The sequence below is a fragment of the Leopardus geoffroyi genome, chromosome E1 (assembly GCF_018350155.1).
Source record: "Leopardus geoffroyi isolate Oge1 chromosome E1, O.geoffroyi_Oge1_pat1.0, whole genome shotgun sequence".
Lineage (NCBI taxonomy): Eukaryota > Metazoa > Chordata > Mammalia > Carnivora > Felidae > Leopardus > Leopardus geoffroyi.
In genome coordinates, this window is record NC_059330.1 from 50315420 (window position 1) to 50332404 (window position 16985).

The following is a 16985-nucleotide window of genomic DNA, read 5'->3' on the forward strand; positions in this document are numbered from 1 at the left end:
CCAATCATTAAATGAGTAACCTAACCAGCATCCACATCTTAATTTCAAGTTATCAAGAGGTGAACTTTGGTGCCCTGAGACAACCCTTTTACTGGTAAATGTGTAACCCTGGGCAGACATGTGTAGAGATGGTGAAAAAAAAAATTTCAAGTTATTGTGTTGATACTTTTTGGAATCCTGCACTTATTTATGTATGTGGGGGAACAAACCTAATCATGTAGTTTTGTGTATATTGTCCATTTTTAAGATGCTTGAAATTAAGTTTATTTGCTTAATTTTAAAAAAGGCGATTAATTCGATTTGCAAGCTTAGGTTCTTGGGAAGAAGTTGTCCATTACATTTAAAATCTCGGGGCGCCTGGGTGGCGCAGTCGGTTAAGCGTCCGACTTCAGCCAGGTCACGATCTCGCGGTCCGGGAGTTCGAGCCCCGCGTCAGGCTCTGGGCTGATGGCTCGGAGCCTGGAGCCTGTTTCCGATTCTGTGTCTCCCTCTCTCTCTGCCCCTCCCCCGTTCATGCTCTGTCTCTCTCTGTCCCAAAAATAAACGTTGAAAAAAAAAAAATTAAAAAAAAAAAAAAAATCTTGTGTTTGGGAGAACCAAAGTTATTCAAAAATTCTTAGGAAACTGATAAATATATAAGTAGTGTCAAGTATGTGGGAATAACTCAGTCTGTTCAATGTAATAAAACATAAGTGAAAGTGATTGCCTTGTATTTTTACAAAATAGGTTTGAGACAAAAAGATCTACAAGAATACCTAGTTTACACTTAAAATATGAATGTGAACTGAGGCGCCTGGGTGGCTCAATTGGTTAAGCGTCCAACTCTTAATCTCAGCTCAGGTCATGATCTTAAGGTTTTGTGAGTTCGAGCCTGTCAGGCTCTGTACCAACAGCACAGAGCCTGCTTGGGATTCTCTCTTCCTCTCTCTCTCTCTCTGCCCCTCCCCAGCTCACATACACTCTCTCTCTCTCAAACATTAAAAAAATATATGAATGTGAATTAAAACACAAGTAACTGTCAATCTTCCTTCTGTACTTGAAAACTCCCAACAGATACTAAAAAAATAATTACTAACAACTTTAGTGCCAGTTTTTTTCCTTCAGTTTTAATGAGTCGCTCATTCGTTTATCAACACTAAATGACAAAAAATCCATTTTAGTATACAAAATGAAAGGTTATCTTAAATTTTCAGTTCTTAAAGCTTATTATTGATAGTATTTATTTTTCTTAAAGAGTAGCACTGAGAATTACATATATCACATCATGAATAAAAAATAAGTAAACTTTTACCTTATAAGAATAGCTGATATAAAAATTATTCACCTGAGAATAAATTCTTTCATTGTATGTAACACGTTCTTTCAGGAGAGAAAATGAAAAGTTGGTATTAGCAACATTAAAAATACATTAAGGATAAGCATTCCTATTTTGCAAAAATTAATGCCTACTTAGGTATTATATGAAAATACAGTATAGTGTTTCATCAAATTCATAGTACAATCAGAATAAAATGTATGACCAACAGAACAACAATAAAAACAAGGACAACACTGACCCTCAGTAGACTTAATTGTGCTCCGATAAAAGTGTTAGTACCACTAGCAAAGCATTTGTGCTATTATATTATATGGGTATTGATCTTCCTCTAGTGGACTGTATGACCTTACAGGGCCAAAATGGATGGTCATCCTTGTATCCAAAGAACCCACTGGCTTGAAAGACAGTCATTAAAATGTCTGTTGAATTAAATTACTCTAAAAATATTTTAATGATTAAAATTTAAGTACTGACTTAAGGCAGCTTGTGCCCATTTAAAAGAAAAATGTTAAAGAAAACCTACGGCTTTTGTTGTTCTCTACTGAAAACTGGAAAAAAAAAAAAAAATCAAGAGCCCACAAAGTGAAACATAAAATACACTCATTGTAATGTTTTCACTGCTACCATCTGTTTAGTCCCTAACAGCTGCACACAGAGGTTTGCCTTATTAGTCAGTAAACAGAGTCACTCAGTGAAGTCCAGGGTTTACTTTAACATTTTATTGTAGATGGAAAGTATAAACTAGGTGATGCTGTTTTACCCAAATTTTGCCTAATGTATGCATTTATGCACATGTGTTATTGGTATAGGAAAAAAATTTAGATCAGTAAAGAATGTTCAAAAACACAAACGGTACACTAGAAAGAAAAACAGACTTCCTATTTAACTTTCTGTCTCCTTTTCTTCACCCCACTTGCCCTGGCTTTCCTAAATATTAGTTAAATTCTACTTCTGGAATTTAAATAAAAACTTTAAAAAAATTATACTTTTGAATAGGGAAGATTTTACTACTGTGAAAAAGGGAAAACACTCCTACAAATAATTTAATTCATAACCAAAATATATTCACTCTGTGTAAAAAGTAAAAAATTAATTCGTGTCTTTTCGAGAAAATGCTTACAAGCGCACAACAGTAAAGTAACCGAACAAACGTTAACAGATAAGAACTTGATTACAACTACTCAGCATAACCTCACCTCTCGTTTTCCTTTCCATCAGTCACATATTCACAGATGCGAAGCAAACATGACGAAATCAGTGTGCAGAAGGAGGTAATGCTCTATGTTGGCCACACTCCTTACAATTACACACTTTCCTCAGTAGGGTCAGGTTCTACGAAACTACCTTTTCAGTGACTGTCCTGGCAAACTGCAGATTGTTCTGTCTCTTGCACGGAGTTGAAGCGCTCCAGGCAACACGTAGCTACAAAAACATACCCCCAATAAAGAAGACCCTGGGTATTTATATCAACACTAGATATAAACTGAAAGGTATCTCCCCAAATTTACGGCACCATTTAGCGATGACTTGCTGAGAAAATGTAACGTGCTACTTATTATCCACAAAAATAAAGATCTTCTTTCCAATGTGTGTTGAGCTGTATTCATCATGCAGGACTAAAGTTCAGTAAAAGTTACAACTTTTACTAAAGACGCAAAAGTGAGATCCTCAGGTGAAGAATCCAAACGCTCGGTATTATGAGGCAAGTGGCTGTCAGTTCCTGATAGAACATTAGAAGCTGGTGCCGACTAAATCTTACGCGGAGAGATAACTTCGTCGTGGGTTGTAAAATCCAAGCAGAGATCGTGAGACAGCCCACTGAGATCAGCGACAAGACCTCAGAGATAGCTTGAAACGCAGGCATCTTTAGGAATGTGTGCAGCCAAACAGTAGGTAAAGTATCAGTCACGCACCTTGTGCTGAGAAAGGAACACTATTTTAAATCAGCTGCTAGAGCCTAAAACCACAGATGTCTTATGACACAGGAGTGTTAAAAGTTGATTAAGTTTACCTAAGTAAATAATTAATATTATTTCATTAAAGGGTCTGGCTATTTAAAGTAACTCAGTACCAAATTCTTCTGTCATGGCTGTTGATTTTTAAGATTCTCTGTAATTCAATAATCATACTTCCAATACTTTTTTTTAAATGTATTTAAGTTAATACTTTCATTCATCTGGTTGAAACAGAATATCAGCTAGTATTATTTATACTATATTATACCTAGAGTCCCCACATGAGTTCTACAAGGAAGTATTTCCAAGATTGTATCGACAATAACCTTACTTCAACTGATAGAGTGAAATTCTGGTTTCTCATTAAAGTAAATTATGTATAGTTTGCTTCTAATCCTTAACTTAATCCCCCAAAGTTATTTATCTCCCACCAAAGTGGGAGAATCTGAGGTGAGGTACTAAATAAATCTATACAGATACACTTTAAAACTCTATAAAGGTTCAAATAATAAAGTTTACCAACAAAAATGATTACCCAACAAATTATTTTATCCTATAATAAAATAAAATGTGCCCTTTGAGAGAAAGCGGACCAAAAAATTTATATATGCCACGAGGGGTGCGGGAAAAGGTATGGCTGATTCTTCCAACTGTACAGATGATGTCGTTTCTAACTGGCATCAGTCTATTACATAATAAAATTCTAGACACAGCCTTCTTTTAATTACAACGAAAACCACTGGGAATTTTATCGTAAGCATTCAAATACCTGAAGCCTGATGTCTAACATCACCTAATAGAACGAGGTCTCATTTCCTTCAGATGGTGGATGAGTGCCACCTAGTGGAAGGCCCCTCTATCTGCGTGGAGACTGCCTAATGTTTACTTAGCTTCCTGGGATGCCAACTTCCACTCAAAGTTTCTTTAGAAATTAAAAAGGAGAAGCAAGGAACTTCTGCTTTGTATCTTCTTTTTTGTAAATCATTTATGCATTAGTTTTTTCCTTAGACTGGGATACTATATACTTACAGAAAAAGAGGGTATAAATTTAAAAATAAAGATAACTTACAAATAAAATTATTCTATCACTATTTCTTTAAATCATAAATTTAGAAGCACTGTTTTTTGAAAGGTAAAAAAGTAAATATCCAACCTCACATACAGACTGCAGTTCAATAGACTTCATGTACAAACATGCAATTTCAATAATTTATACACAAGTTTTATTTGAAGAAAAGCGAAGCACACAACCACAGCATTTCAATTAAGGAACTCAGGAAAATCTCAAGTGCTCCCATGGTTCTTCAGTCACCATTCAAATAATACACCCTTAAACCAAAGTTAAAAATAAAGTAAACAAGAAATAAATTCAGTAAGCAGACTGAACAATACATATTCAAAACACTACTCTGTCTTCCTGTGTTCTTTCCCACCACAGTGTGCTGTTTAAAGTTCCACAACTATTATCTTCTTCCTCTTGTTCTTTAGTGAGTTCTACAAAAACCTAAACGAAAGTAAATAAATGAATATGGTATTCTGTATCACAATCATCTCAAAGAATTTTTTAATTAAATCAGAAACAGTATAAGGCTACATCCAAATACATTAATCATTCAAGATCAAGAGATATATTGGTATATTACTTAAGCAGAATAACCTCCATTAATCACCTACAGAGATGAATGCTATGAGGACTAATAGATATTTTTGATTAATATATGGAAACGGCACTGTCATGAAAAATAATTTATAAATATTTAAGCAATGTAACTATAGATATAGGAAATACCATCAACAACACTCATTTTCTTCACTGAAGAAAAAATATTGAGCTGTTCAAAATAAGCAGATGGAGAACCTGGAGTTTTTTGAAATTATACAGTTTAGGTCTACCGTGTAATAATTTTGTCTCTGGCTCACATGCACCCTCCCCCTCTCCAATATAAATCTAAACAATTAGATATTAGACACTTTCTTCTATAAAAGAATTTTTAAAAATTTAACTTTATAGTACCTGTTCCAGTGTTGCTTGAGAAAAGCTATATTCTTCAATGGCAAAAGTATGTTTAGCTATTAAAATATGAAAATAATATTTTACTGATTAACATTTTAAAATAAAAACGGCAGTTACTACTAAGTGGTTAACCACCCGTTTAAAAAAATTTTTTTTCTGTCATCAACTCATTTAAATCTGAAGCTGCCAAAATACGTTCCTTTTCTCTCTGGTCTCCTCAGGCCCCCAGCTGGCCCGCAGCCCGAAGCACCACACCTGCGAGGTGACCTGCCTCGCTCACCTGCCTCTTCTAAGCAGCTCCCTCCGGTTTACCCCGCCTTCTCCCTCACTATGCCTTCTCTCGGGCCTGCTCTGGAGCCCTGCTCTCTGGGCGCCCTGGGAACCTTTCGTTCCCCAATTTCCATCACAGCCTGTTCTGAACTTCGTGAACTAGACTCTGGTCACCGTTCCTATGTCCATATACTTTCTAATATTTATTTCAGATCCTCTTGCAATCTGATCTACTACCAAATTTTCTGGTTTTCTTACTCATTCCTGTCGTGGAATTCTCCCCAAGCAGTACAGAGGTGGTTTCACAGTTTCTACATTCCATAAAACAACCTGTACACGAATACCTGCCCCATCCAGGAGTTCACCTCTCTCCACTGGCTACCAGGACAGCTTCTTCCTACCAGCCACTTATTTTTAAAAATGTCAAGTTTCAACAAGCTTCATTAAAGCTTTTAGAAATGTCCACATTCCTACGCTATGAATTTTCCTCTCCTGTCTCCTGTTGCCACTGAAGCCTTGCTACCACTGCTACTTCTAAGGCCTGATACAAAGTGAGAATTCAGTGAACTCCATGCTCCCACTTCTGGAATGAACCACTGAGTGCTAATTAAGCTAAACTTTCTCACAGATGCAATGTGAAAAACTGTAGTGATGTCGACTAAAACAGTAAAAGATTTACACTACGATATAGCTGATGTACCAAACCTCTACAGTGTTAGCATTTACCTACATCTTAGATTAAACTAATAAAGGGTTATCTTTTTATTTACAATGGCTTCTATAATAAGCAGTCCCAATTTTCAAACTTTGTAAGTAAAATTCTTTTATGATTTGAAAGCTACCTTGCAATGTTTTTCAAATCTTACCTTCTTCCAGCTTAGAAAAAGACTGTGCAAGGGATGGAACATCTTCCTTAGGAATCTTATAAGCCAAAATAGAAGAAAAACTGAAAACAGATAAAATATAGAAGAATTTAAAAATGACGACTAATATGTTCTACAGTTCAAGCTCTTTAAAGTGCAAAATCAAACTCCAATGATTTATTTTGATGCATATTTAGATAAACACTGTTTTAAATCTTAAAATATTTCCATGCAAAACAACTCTTTTATTACCACTGATATGAGAACTTCAAAAAGTTTAAATATTATTGAAAATTGCAAGATCTAATACTAAATTAGATATAAAACTGCAGTCATCACACTGCATGAGTTCACTACTGGTGATAATAACAGACTTTTTTTTTTTTCCTAATCCTTAATACAATAGCCAAGTTTTAATGATTATTTATTGCTCTACAAAACAAACAAACAAATTTTAAAAATCTTTACCTCTCCTGACGGCTTGCATTTGGGAAAATATACTGAATTTCTCTTTGAAGGCGGTCTACTTCTAGGTTTTCCACCCATTCCTTTAACTTAATTTCCAAAAAGTAGCCTTTTCCAAATTTACTCTTCAGATGCTGGACGGTCCCAATACACCTATAGTTATTTTTAAAAGAAAACTCAGACTTAAGATGACTTGACAGTTTCAAAGTATGATTTCTCACTTAAAGGATGATTTAAATTAAATGTTTATAATGGAATACTTTTAGATTTATAGACAAGTTGCAAATATAATACAGTCTCCATACACCCCTCATCCAGTTTCAATTTCCTTAATATTATGATCTTGTATTACCATGGCACATTTGTCAAAATTAAGAAACCAATATTGGTTAAAATTACTATTAACTTTATATTTGATTTTATTTGGATTTCACCCGTTTTTCCACTCGTGTCCTTTTTTCTGTTCTAGGATCTATCCAGGATACACACTGCACTTAGTTATCATGTCTCCTTAGACCCCACTGGTCTGTGACTTTCTTAATCTTTCCTTCTTTCTCACCTTTGACAGTTTTGAGAATTGGTCAAGTGTTTTGGGAGAATGCCTCTCAACTGGGAATAGTCTGATTATTTTTCTCAGAATTAGACAGGAGTTACGGGTTTTTGGAGAAAATGCCGAGGGGCAGGAGTACCTTTCTTACCACATCATATCAGGGGTACATGATTGCCACGCGACACTGCTCTACTGTGTGGTTACCACCATCCCCTTCCCGTACGTTAGAAGAGACTGGTTAGATCACACTCCTCTTGGGAGGTGGAAGACTGAGATCCGCTTCCTGGAGGGGGCAGTATCTCCATATACTGTTTAGAATCTTTTTGTAAGGAAAATTTGCTCTCCTCCCACATTAATTCATTTATTCAGCCACTTATTTATAGGAGTATCAACATGAATTATAGATGTATTTATTTATTTAATATTTTTTATAAGTGTATTTATTTATACTTTGGGTTACAACCCAATACAATGCCTAGCAATCTTTTAAAATAACAGATATCATGCATGAAAAATAACACTCCAAGTTGCTGAGTCATTAAGCCAATTACATATGCAAAGTAGTCATTTTTTGGAAATAAACCAACATATTTTCAAGTAATTCTATAGAAAGCTAACTGATTCAAAAACTCAAATAAGGATACTTTTTTTAGCATTTACATTTATTATTGTAAGTTTTTGAAACGGTTATTCAAAATCTACCCCCCACCCAAATGGCCTGCGCTTCAGACATTTACCGTAACTGCCCAGATACCATGATAGCCACTCGGTCGCAGACAGCCTCTGCTTCTTCCATATAATGAGTGGTCAGAATAGCAGCCCGCTTTTTGTTTTTAAATGCAGTTCGAATTGCTCGCCTATAAAACATAAGTAAAATAAACAGAGAAAGGCAACTGAATGCTAATGAAAATCCAACTCTCTGGTTAATTAGAATTTATCAAATATCAACTGCTGCAGTTAACATACACTGCCCAACTATGATTCTTCTAATTTATTTTCCTTTATTTTGGAAAGTTTGACAAACAGAAACTCCATGATTTCAAATATTTCTCTGCATTAAAAAATAAATTATAAAATTTGATGCTTTTTCACATTTTAACACAAATTGCCATAGAATCATAGGGAAAACTTAATATGCATCTCTACACCAAACCTCACATTTTATAGACATGGAAATCTAGGCTCAAAAAGTTGGCCAACTAATTAGCACCATGAATTCCTAAGAGTTCCAACATAAATTCAAGCCAATGTTATTATGAGAATTATAATTTATATGTTAAATGACTAGGAAAAAAATCTTTTAAAGGCTATTCAGAAAGCAGTACTCTTTATTTGAATAATTACCCACATACTCATTTTTGTTCTGGAATAAATAAAATATTACTAATATTTCATGAAAGTATGAAGTGTGATAAAGTTTAAAAGTTCATGGGATTCTCCAGAAATCAAAATATTCAATTTTTAATTATCATTTTGCCATTTGCATAGGATTTTAACTCAGTGTGAATATGTATATAACACAAAACCATTAATTATAATAAAGTATTCTTTTACTCCAAAGTATGATACAGTATAATGCGCCCCCAGTGTCTTTATTAGTTTTCTTTATTTTTGAGAAGCAGAGAGAGAGACAGAGCGTGAGTGGGGGAGGGGCAGAGAGAGAGGGAGACACAGAATCCGAAGCAGCCTCCAGGCTCTGAGCACAGAGCCCAACGCGGGGCCAAACTCACAAACTGTGAGATCATGACCTGAGCTGAAGTCGGACGCTCAACCAACCGAGCCACCCAGACACCCCTGTCCCAAGTGTCTCTAATGTCATACTCACCACATGTGCTGTTTGGCTTTAGGGTCCATACCCGTAGATGGTTCATCTAGCAGAGTAATGGGAGGGTTCCCCAGCATACTCAGGGCAAAACACAACTAGATAGAAAGGAAAGAGGGGGAGGGGGACTAATAAGCCTTCACATAAGAAATTTGATCAAGACAGTATCAGGCTCTAAACTGATCAATAAAACATACACATATCTGTTGTTCAATAAAAGTACCTTTCGCTTGATTCCTGCAGGTAGTTTCTTTACAGTTTTCTGAAGATGTTCTTTTAAATCAAGTGCATTCGTTATCCTGCAAAATAGGTAATACAAAATGAGTGTATTATCAGTCATTGTTTGTGATCATTCACAGTCTTTTTTCTAGAACACTCAGTTGAAGGGGTGCCTGAGTAGCTCAGGAGGTTGAGCATCTGGCTCTTGATTCAAGTGATGATTTCACAGTTTGTGGGATCAAGCCCCACATCAGGCTCTGCTTGGGATTCTTTCTCTCCCTAGCTCTCTGCCCCTCCCCCACTCATGTGCATGCACACACACACACGTGTTCTCTCTCTCAAACACAGATAAACATTAAAAACAAACAAACAAAAAGAACACTCAGCTGAAGCTTACTATATAATTAGACCTCTAATTTACATCATTTTAAACAAATTACTATCTTGACAAAAAGGTTCACTTTAAAATAAGTTTTGGGGCATCTGGGTAGCTCAGTTGCTTAAACATCTAACTTTGGCTCAGGTCACGATCTCACGGTTCGTGAATTTAAGCCCCACATCAAGCTCTCTGCTATCAGCACAGAGCCCGCTTGGATCCTCTGTCCCCCTCTCTCTGCCTTCCCCCATTTGTGCACGAATGTGTTTTCTCTCAAAATAAACATTAAAAAAATCTAATTAAAATAAGTTTCATGACATTTATAGGCACATTCATTCTGTAATGAGAAACAGAAAAATTACCTTTTTATTTTCATACCTATCATAATTCTGTAAAGAATATATGAAAAAGTAATGACCATTTTCAATGAAAAGTATGATCCACAAAAATGTCTTTAAAAATTAAACTTTTAAAATGTGAACTGTACACCTTTCTCTGGGTAATAAAAAGGTTCCAATTTTACCGATTTATGATTTCTTTCACGTCACTCGTGCTCATTCCTTTTACAGCTCCGTAAATTTCAAAATGTTCCTGCAATGTAATGTCTGGCCACAGTGGGTTTATCTGAGGACAGTATCCCATATACTTAATGGAATCATCATCTTCAGTTGGGTCTGAAGAATAATCTCCTAGAAATACCTACAGAAATACAAACCAATTTTAAATAACTTTTTGCTTAATTTACATTGTAAAGGAATTGGTAGGTGAATTAATTCAAACTCCTTCCTAGAATCAAGGTAATAGTAAGTCAAATTTTTATTCCTTCCGATGGCGAAAGTACATACATAGCTAAGTCAGAGTTCAGTGACATGGCCCAATGGGGCGATTAGCTTGACTGATGGGGCACCTGGGTGACTCAGTCAGTTACGTGTCCGACTTCGGCTCAGGTCATGATTTCACAGTTTGTGAGTTTGAGCCCCGCATCAGGCTCTGTGCTGAGAGCTCAGAGCCTGGAGCCTGCTTCAAATTCTATGTCTCCTTTTCTCTCTGACCCTCCCCCACTTGTGCTCTCTCTCAAAAATAAATAAATGTAAAAAAAAAATTAAAAAGAAGCAGGAATGCGGCTTGATTGAAAAGGTAAACTCCAATTGTAACTAGGATGATCAAGGGACCTCACTGGAAGGTGACCTCTGAGCCATGGAGGTAAGCAAATTTCACTGTTTGGATTTCTTCTGGGTAAGGAATACCCAATATAAGGAACCGCTAGAGCAAAAACCCAAAGAAAAGAGTATGCCTGGCATTTTCCAGGAAATCAATGGGCCAGAGCAGAAGACAGGATCAGACAGTGTTGTGGTTTCCACAAAGTGCTGATAGGCTACAATCAAAGGCTAACTGATGGCAGGGTCAATATTAGCTCCTAAATCTCCTGAAGTTAGTAAGATGGCCTTCCACTAAATTGGTGGACAAATCCCCCACGCAAGTAATAATCATAAAAGCAAAAATAACGTCTGTGCGTGTATCTGCATGTGTGAAAATTTTACGTTATTTCCAAAGATAACCAAAAATATTATAATTTGATCAAGTTATACTAAAAAATTACTACTGAAAACATTAGATCCTAGTCTGTCATTAAGAAACTTACTGTAATTAAAAACGTAAATCATAGCATCTCCCACACCCTCACATACCGTACCTGGCCTGAAGTTGGTTCAATGTCACCAACCAGAATATTGATAATTGTGCTTTTGCCCGCACCGTTTGGACCCAGTAGCCCCAAGATCTCTCCTAAAGAAATTGAAAGAAAAATCATTATGTGTAAGTCAGACTAAAAATCGAAATTACTCCTCTGGAAAAATTACTAAAGAAAAAACAAATACCAACCTTTTTTCACACAGAAAGAGACATATTTAGTTGCTACTTTCTTTACTTTTCTTGTAAGAAGAAAATCTTTCTTGTCATCATATTCTTTATGCAAACAGCTGACCATAATGGCTGGTTTCTAATAAGGGAAATAGGATTTAAAAAAAGAATAACGTATCAGATACCTATCAAGAAATGACAAGCTGTCCACAATTCATGTCCACGTATCATAAGAACTATAGTTGCTAATAAGGGGCATTATATAAGTAAATACCCATTTGTGACTAAAATATGGACTTATTCAAGAGTAAGTAGACAAAAGTATTTTTTCAAAGCAAAGGCTTTTTTTCGTATAGATTCATATGAAAAGTACTCTTCAGGTTAATTCCTACACAAGAGAAACTGATCACCGCACATTTAGTAAGACGTGGCGATACAGACTGAATTACCTCCTCACAACACTGGCAACTCATTAGCTCTTTGACCTTCAGTCTTTCAGCTTTGACATCTTCATCCTCATCCTCATTGTTTGGTGGTTCTGGAGACTTCCTATTTTTGGACTTTGTTGAAAGGGCCCTAAACACATAAAGACAGTGGTTTTTCAAATAATTAAAATAGCGAGACATTCCAGCGCTCCATGGAGAAAAGACTGAAAAAATATACCAACATGAGATGAGTGGTTCTCTCTGAAAGGTGGAGTCACAGAACTAGTTTCACTCACTGAAACCGTGTGGATGATGTCGTCTAAACTCATTCATTTCTTCAACAGTATTATTTATGATCAGTATGTGTCAGGCACTATTTCACACAAAGATAAAGAAACTAAAAAAAGGATGTATCCATCCCTCGAAGATTTTACAGCCTGGCTGTAAATGACACGACCCGGGCCGAGCAGACGTGGAGGGCTGAATTCAGAACTCATAGAAACATCAGAAAGGTAGGCAGAGAAAAAAGTGCTTCCAAGGAAGTTTTGAAGAATAAGAGAGGTAAAGAGGGAAACAGGAGTTGACATTATGGAAACCAGAGGAACAGGAGAAAAGCAAAAGGAGGAAGAAGTCAATCATACTAAAGCAGCAGATTAGCTGACTAAGTGGAGCCTACTTGATGATACACAGAGGAAGTCATTAGTTACCTTGCTGAAAACAGAGTCAGCAGAGATCAGGCGCAGAACCAGATTACAGGAGTTAAGAAGTGAAAGGGAGGTGAGGAGCTGGAGGTGGAAGTTTCTCAGCTATGAAAGTTAACAGGGCACAAGAGCTAGAGGGATACAGGTTTAAATGAGATTTGTGAGTTCTGGTTTCTATTACTTTGTTTTATGGGAGAAAGGTGACTGGCCCTCTCCCCCCAAAAATCCTATTTAGATCCAAAAGGGAAAGACACAGAAAGAGAAAATAAATTGGACAGGGCAACATCTTTAAGGAGACACAATAACAAAGGCATGAATAACAGGAGAGGTACTTCTCTCTCTGGGACCAGGAAAAGGCAAAGGCGATGTAAGTGTGTAAAAATTTATAATTTATAATTAAGTGCTTCTGTATTCAGAGACGGCAAGATCATCCACTGAGAAGTAGGAAATGAAGTGAGAAGGACTGGAGAATTTGAGGACTACAAAGAAGGCTTGGGCTAACGATCGAAAAGTGGTAGGAAGAAAATGGGGTCACTCGTGTTAAAACAAAGCTGAGTCTCCATGGGATAAACGTGGTGTTAGCAAGCTGCACTTTTATGCCAATTTTCTCCAGCCTGTAATTAGACTTACCAAAAGTGATGATTTTTCGCGGATGGGTGCTGAAAAAGGGTGAAAGAGGGTGAGAGGGATGAAGCCGAACAGAGAAAAGGTGAAAAAGGCGATTAGCAGAAACATCTGAGGAACAGAAAAAACTCAGGGGCAGAGACCAGAGCAGAAAAGTTCAGTGAGACTAACAAAACAAAAAGGCCGGGAAGATGAAGTGCTCCTGGAAGCATGGGACACAGAGGAGGTGAAGCGCGGTGATGGCAGGGCTCCGACCCAAATCAACATGGGACACGCAAAGTCACGAGCATGGAGAAAGTCAGAAACTGAGGATGCTACAAAGGTTCTCTCTGCGGACGCTGATTCTCCCCCAAGACGACAGAAGGAGTAAGAACAAAGAGAAAGAAGAGCCAGATGCTAAGTCCTCAGTGGATGTGCGGAGCAGCCAGTGGTTAACAAGGACATTCACAGCAGCGCTGTTCATGATGGCCAAGAGGTGGAAACGACTCAAACGTCCATCAACTGACGAACACAGAAGTAAAGAGCGGTATCTCCATACAATGTAATACTAAGAAAAGAAAACTGTAACAAAGTACTGCTACACGCTTCGACTTGGATGAACCTTCAAAACATTACGGTAGGAGTAAAAAAAGCCAGACAAAAAGACGATCCCATACAATTCCATTCATACGAGCGCTGAGCACTGGCAAATCTGCAACAACTAGATTAGTGGACTGTGGTTATACGTGGCTGGGTGGCATGTGGGAGACGGGCCAGTGAGGACTATAAGGATTCTGGGGGGAGTGAAGGAAATTACCTAAAACTAGATCATACACTACGTAAATACCCTAAAAAACATTAAAACTTAAAAAAAAATCACTGACCTGAAAAAGGGATCCTTTCGTATCGACCTGCCTCCGTATTTTTTCTCGTAGTACTGTAAGAGGAAAATCCAGAGTACGCACTGCAGGTAAGGCTGAAAGGAGAACACATAACAGCTCGTGACTGATCTTTTGGATCAACAGAACAAAGACCACACACATCAGGTTCCTTACCATCACCACAATAATTAATCACTAGGTTCTTCACACGTCATATGAGTTAAGAATAAACTTTAAGATTTCAAGGTAGAGTTTTAGCAAAATAATCCTTCACATATTTTTCTGCCTCTGTAAAGTTCACTGGCTGTCAGCTTCATAAAATATAATCAAAGGAAAAGAGGCTGGTTTCATTTCTGAAGAAGCCAGAATTATAATTAAATAAAATTGATAACATGAAAGAGACAAGTATATTACAACGGACACTTTCAGGGGCGCCTGGGGGGTTCAGTCGGTTAAGCGTCCGACTTTGGCTCAAGTCATGGTCTCGTGGTCCATGGGCTGGAGCCCCACGTCAGACTCTGTGCTGACGGCTCGGAGCCTGGAGCCTGCTTCGGATTCTGCGTCTCCCTCTGTCTCTCTGCCCCTCCCCCGCTCACGCTCGCGCGCGCTCTCTCTCTCTCTCTCTCTCTCTCTCTCTCTCAAAAATAAATAAACATTCAAAAAACTAAAATGGACATAGTCAGTAAATCTATTACCACTGAAATGTACATTGACTACCGTTAACTGACACAGTTGACTCTCTGATGTACCTTCACTGTTATGCAAAGGGATAGAAACTAAAAAGAGAGTTACACACATACAACCAAACTGCTCTTAAGGTAACATGTTAACCCAACATTTTTGGTATTTCTTACCGATATAACTGCCACCAAAAGTCTATCCCATGGATTATACGTGTCCTCGTTTTTTCGAATATTCTTCCAAGAAATCTAAGACAAAAAGTTTTGAAAATTTTTATGCTGCTGTGATAGGATGATATGATGGTATTTGGTCTTTGACCTGGTTCCAGGACAGAGCTTTTAACCCCCTGGGAATTTTCTGGTTTACAGAGGTGAAGGGAGCATCTTTTGTTATCTAAAATAAGCCCCTTTCAACCAGAGCTGAGTCTCTGCTACTCAGGTGACTTGGAGGATGGTGCTGGTTTCCAGGGAAACCAACCAAGTGATTACAAGGTGGGAACTTTCAGACTCATCCACTGATCACAAGGGGAGAGGGGCTTGAAGACTGATCAACTCACTGTGCCTCAGTAATGAAACCTCCATAAAAATCTCCATAAACACAGCGCTGGGAGAGCTTCCAGACTGGTGAATGCATCCACACCCTTGGAGGGCGGCAAGCTCCAAACTCCATGGGGACCAAAGCTTCAATACTTGGGACCCTTCTGGACTATGCCCCCCATACCTCTTAATTATTCATTTGTATATTCACTATAATAAACTGATAATAGTACAGAAAGTGTTTCCCTAAATTCTATAAACCATTATGGCAAATTACTGAACCTGTGAAGGGGTCACAGGAACAATGGATTTGCAGCCACATCAGAACCTGCAGACCCACTACTCGGATCTGGCATCTGAAAAACGGCGGCAAGCTTGTGGGGCTGAGTCCTTAACCCTGAACACAGCCCCGAGTCTGCATTACCTCCAGGTGGTTAAGCGTTAGAACTGCTTTATGTGGGAAAAACTCACGCATTTGGCGTTAGAAGTGTTGTAAGTTTTCTTTTAGCTGCAACATGTAGGAATATTTAGATTCAAATGCGTTTTGTTCGGTGACGTGTATTCTCTATGTTAGCTATTAGTATTAACAGCTATGCTTTCTACTTAGATTACAATCCTCCCCATGCCAAAATATTTCTATCTGGGGATGTATAAATTAAACATATTAAACTGAAGCAAAAAAGAAAGTGGGAGGGGGGGGGGTTAGTAAGTAGAATTAGTCAGCAATCATCCCTAAATCAGTAACTTGTCAATTAATTTTTTTCTAATCACATGGAATTTTTCCAATTATCCGGGTTTAATAAAAGTAATTTTTATTTTTTTCTTTGAAAAAAAAGTCTCTTACACTTTATTTTCTCTCATCCCTTTATAGTACAATACATTATTTAATCCTTGACAAACTCCCCCAAAACATACTGACTGAAGTCAGGTCATACTTAGAATTTATGTCCATCTTTTTGGGAATCAAAGAACAGGGAATGGACACCATACTCCTTGTCCTTTCAGACTTACAGCTTAAAGACATGCTTGAAAAGATTTCACAGTAAACTTAAACTGCTGCTTAATAATGTTCAAATCAAGTAAATAGCAGCTAAACTGATTTTTTTTTTTTTTACTATATTCAGCACAAGAACTAAGATCTCAAAGATTAGGCAGTATTTATGCTTTTCAATTATTAAAACACCTAACAGACCTACCTTTATGAAACAAATCAGACAACCTAGAAGTGGATAGATTGGAATGGCCATACAAAAGGTATAATGGAGAACAGCCGTAACTGTGTATCCCATAAAGAACGTGATTTCGGTGACTGCAATGCAAGCCAATGCTGTCTAAAGAAAGACAATGAGAACACAAGTGAAAAAATGTTTAGCAATTTCATACAAACTCACTTGGAAGTGTGTGCCTTGGCATTTACTATGTCTTTAATCCTCTAATAAGACACGG

The 16985-nt window shown here is 37.3% G+C and overlaps 1 protein-coding gene across 3 annotated transcripts in view; it reads right to left on the reverse strand.

The window, feature by feature from the left end:
- Positions 1-1084: 1084 nt before the first annotated feature.
- Positions 1085-16985, reverse strand: part of ABCA5 (ATP binding cassette subfamily A member 5) — a 75959-nt gene continuing 60058 nt past the window's right edge. For 2 of the 3 annotated variants that reach the window (XM_045489558.1, XM_045489556.1), the window contains exons 26-39: positions 16736-16870; positions 15177-15251; positions 14326-14417; positions 12162-12288; positions 11734-11851; positions 11546-11637; positions 10376-10551; positions 9481-9556; positions 9261-9355; positions 8173-8292; positions 6889-7038; positions 6424-6503; positions 5288-5343; positions 1085-4777 (exon numbers count right to left, since the gene is read on the reverse strand). In XM_045489558.1, the coding sequence (XP_045345514.1) occupies positions 4670-4777; positions 5288-5343; positions 6424-6503; positions 6889-7038; positions 8173-8292; positions 9261-9355; positions 9481-9556; positions 10376-10551; positions 11546-11637; positions 11734-11851; positions 12162-12288; positions 14326-14417; positions 15177-15251; positions 16736-16870 (1500 nt within the window). In that variant the 3' untranslated portion in view covers positions 1085-4669. The remainder of the gene's footprint in view (positions 4778-5287; positions 5344-6423; positions 6504-6888; positions 7039-8172; positions 8293-9260; positions 9356-9480; positions 9557-10375; positions 10552-11545; positions 11638-11733; positions 11852-12161; positions 12289-14325; positions 14418-15176; positions 15252-16735; positions 16871-16985) is intronic. The other variant, XM_045489557.1, reaches the window with a different exon arrangement.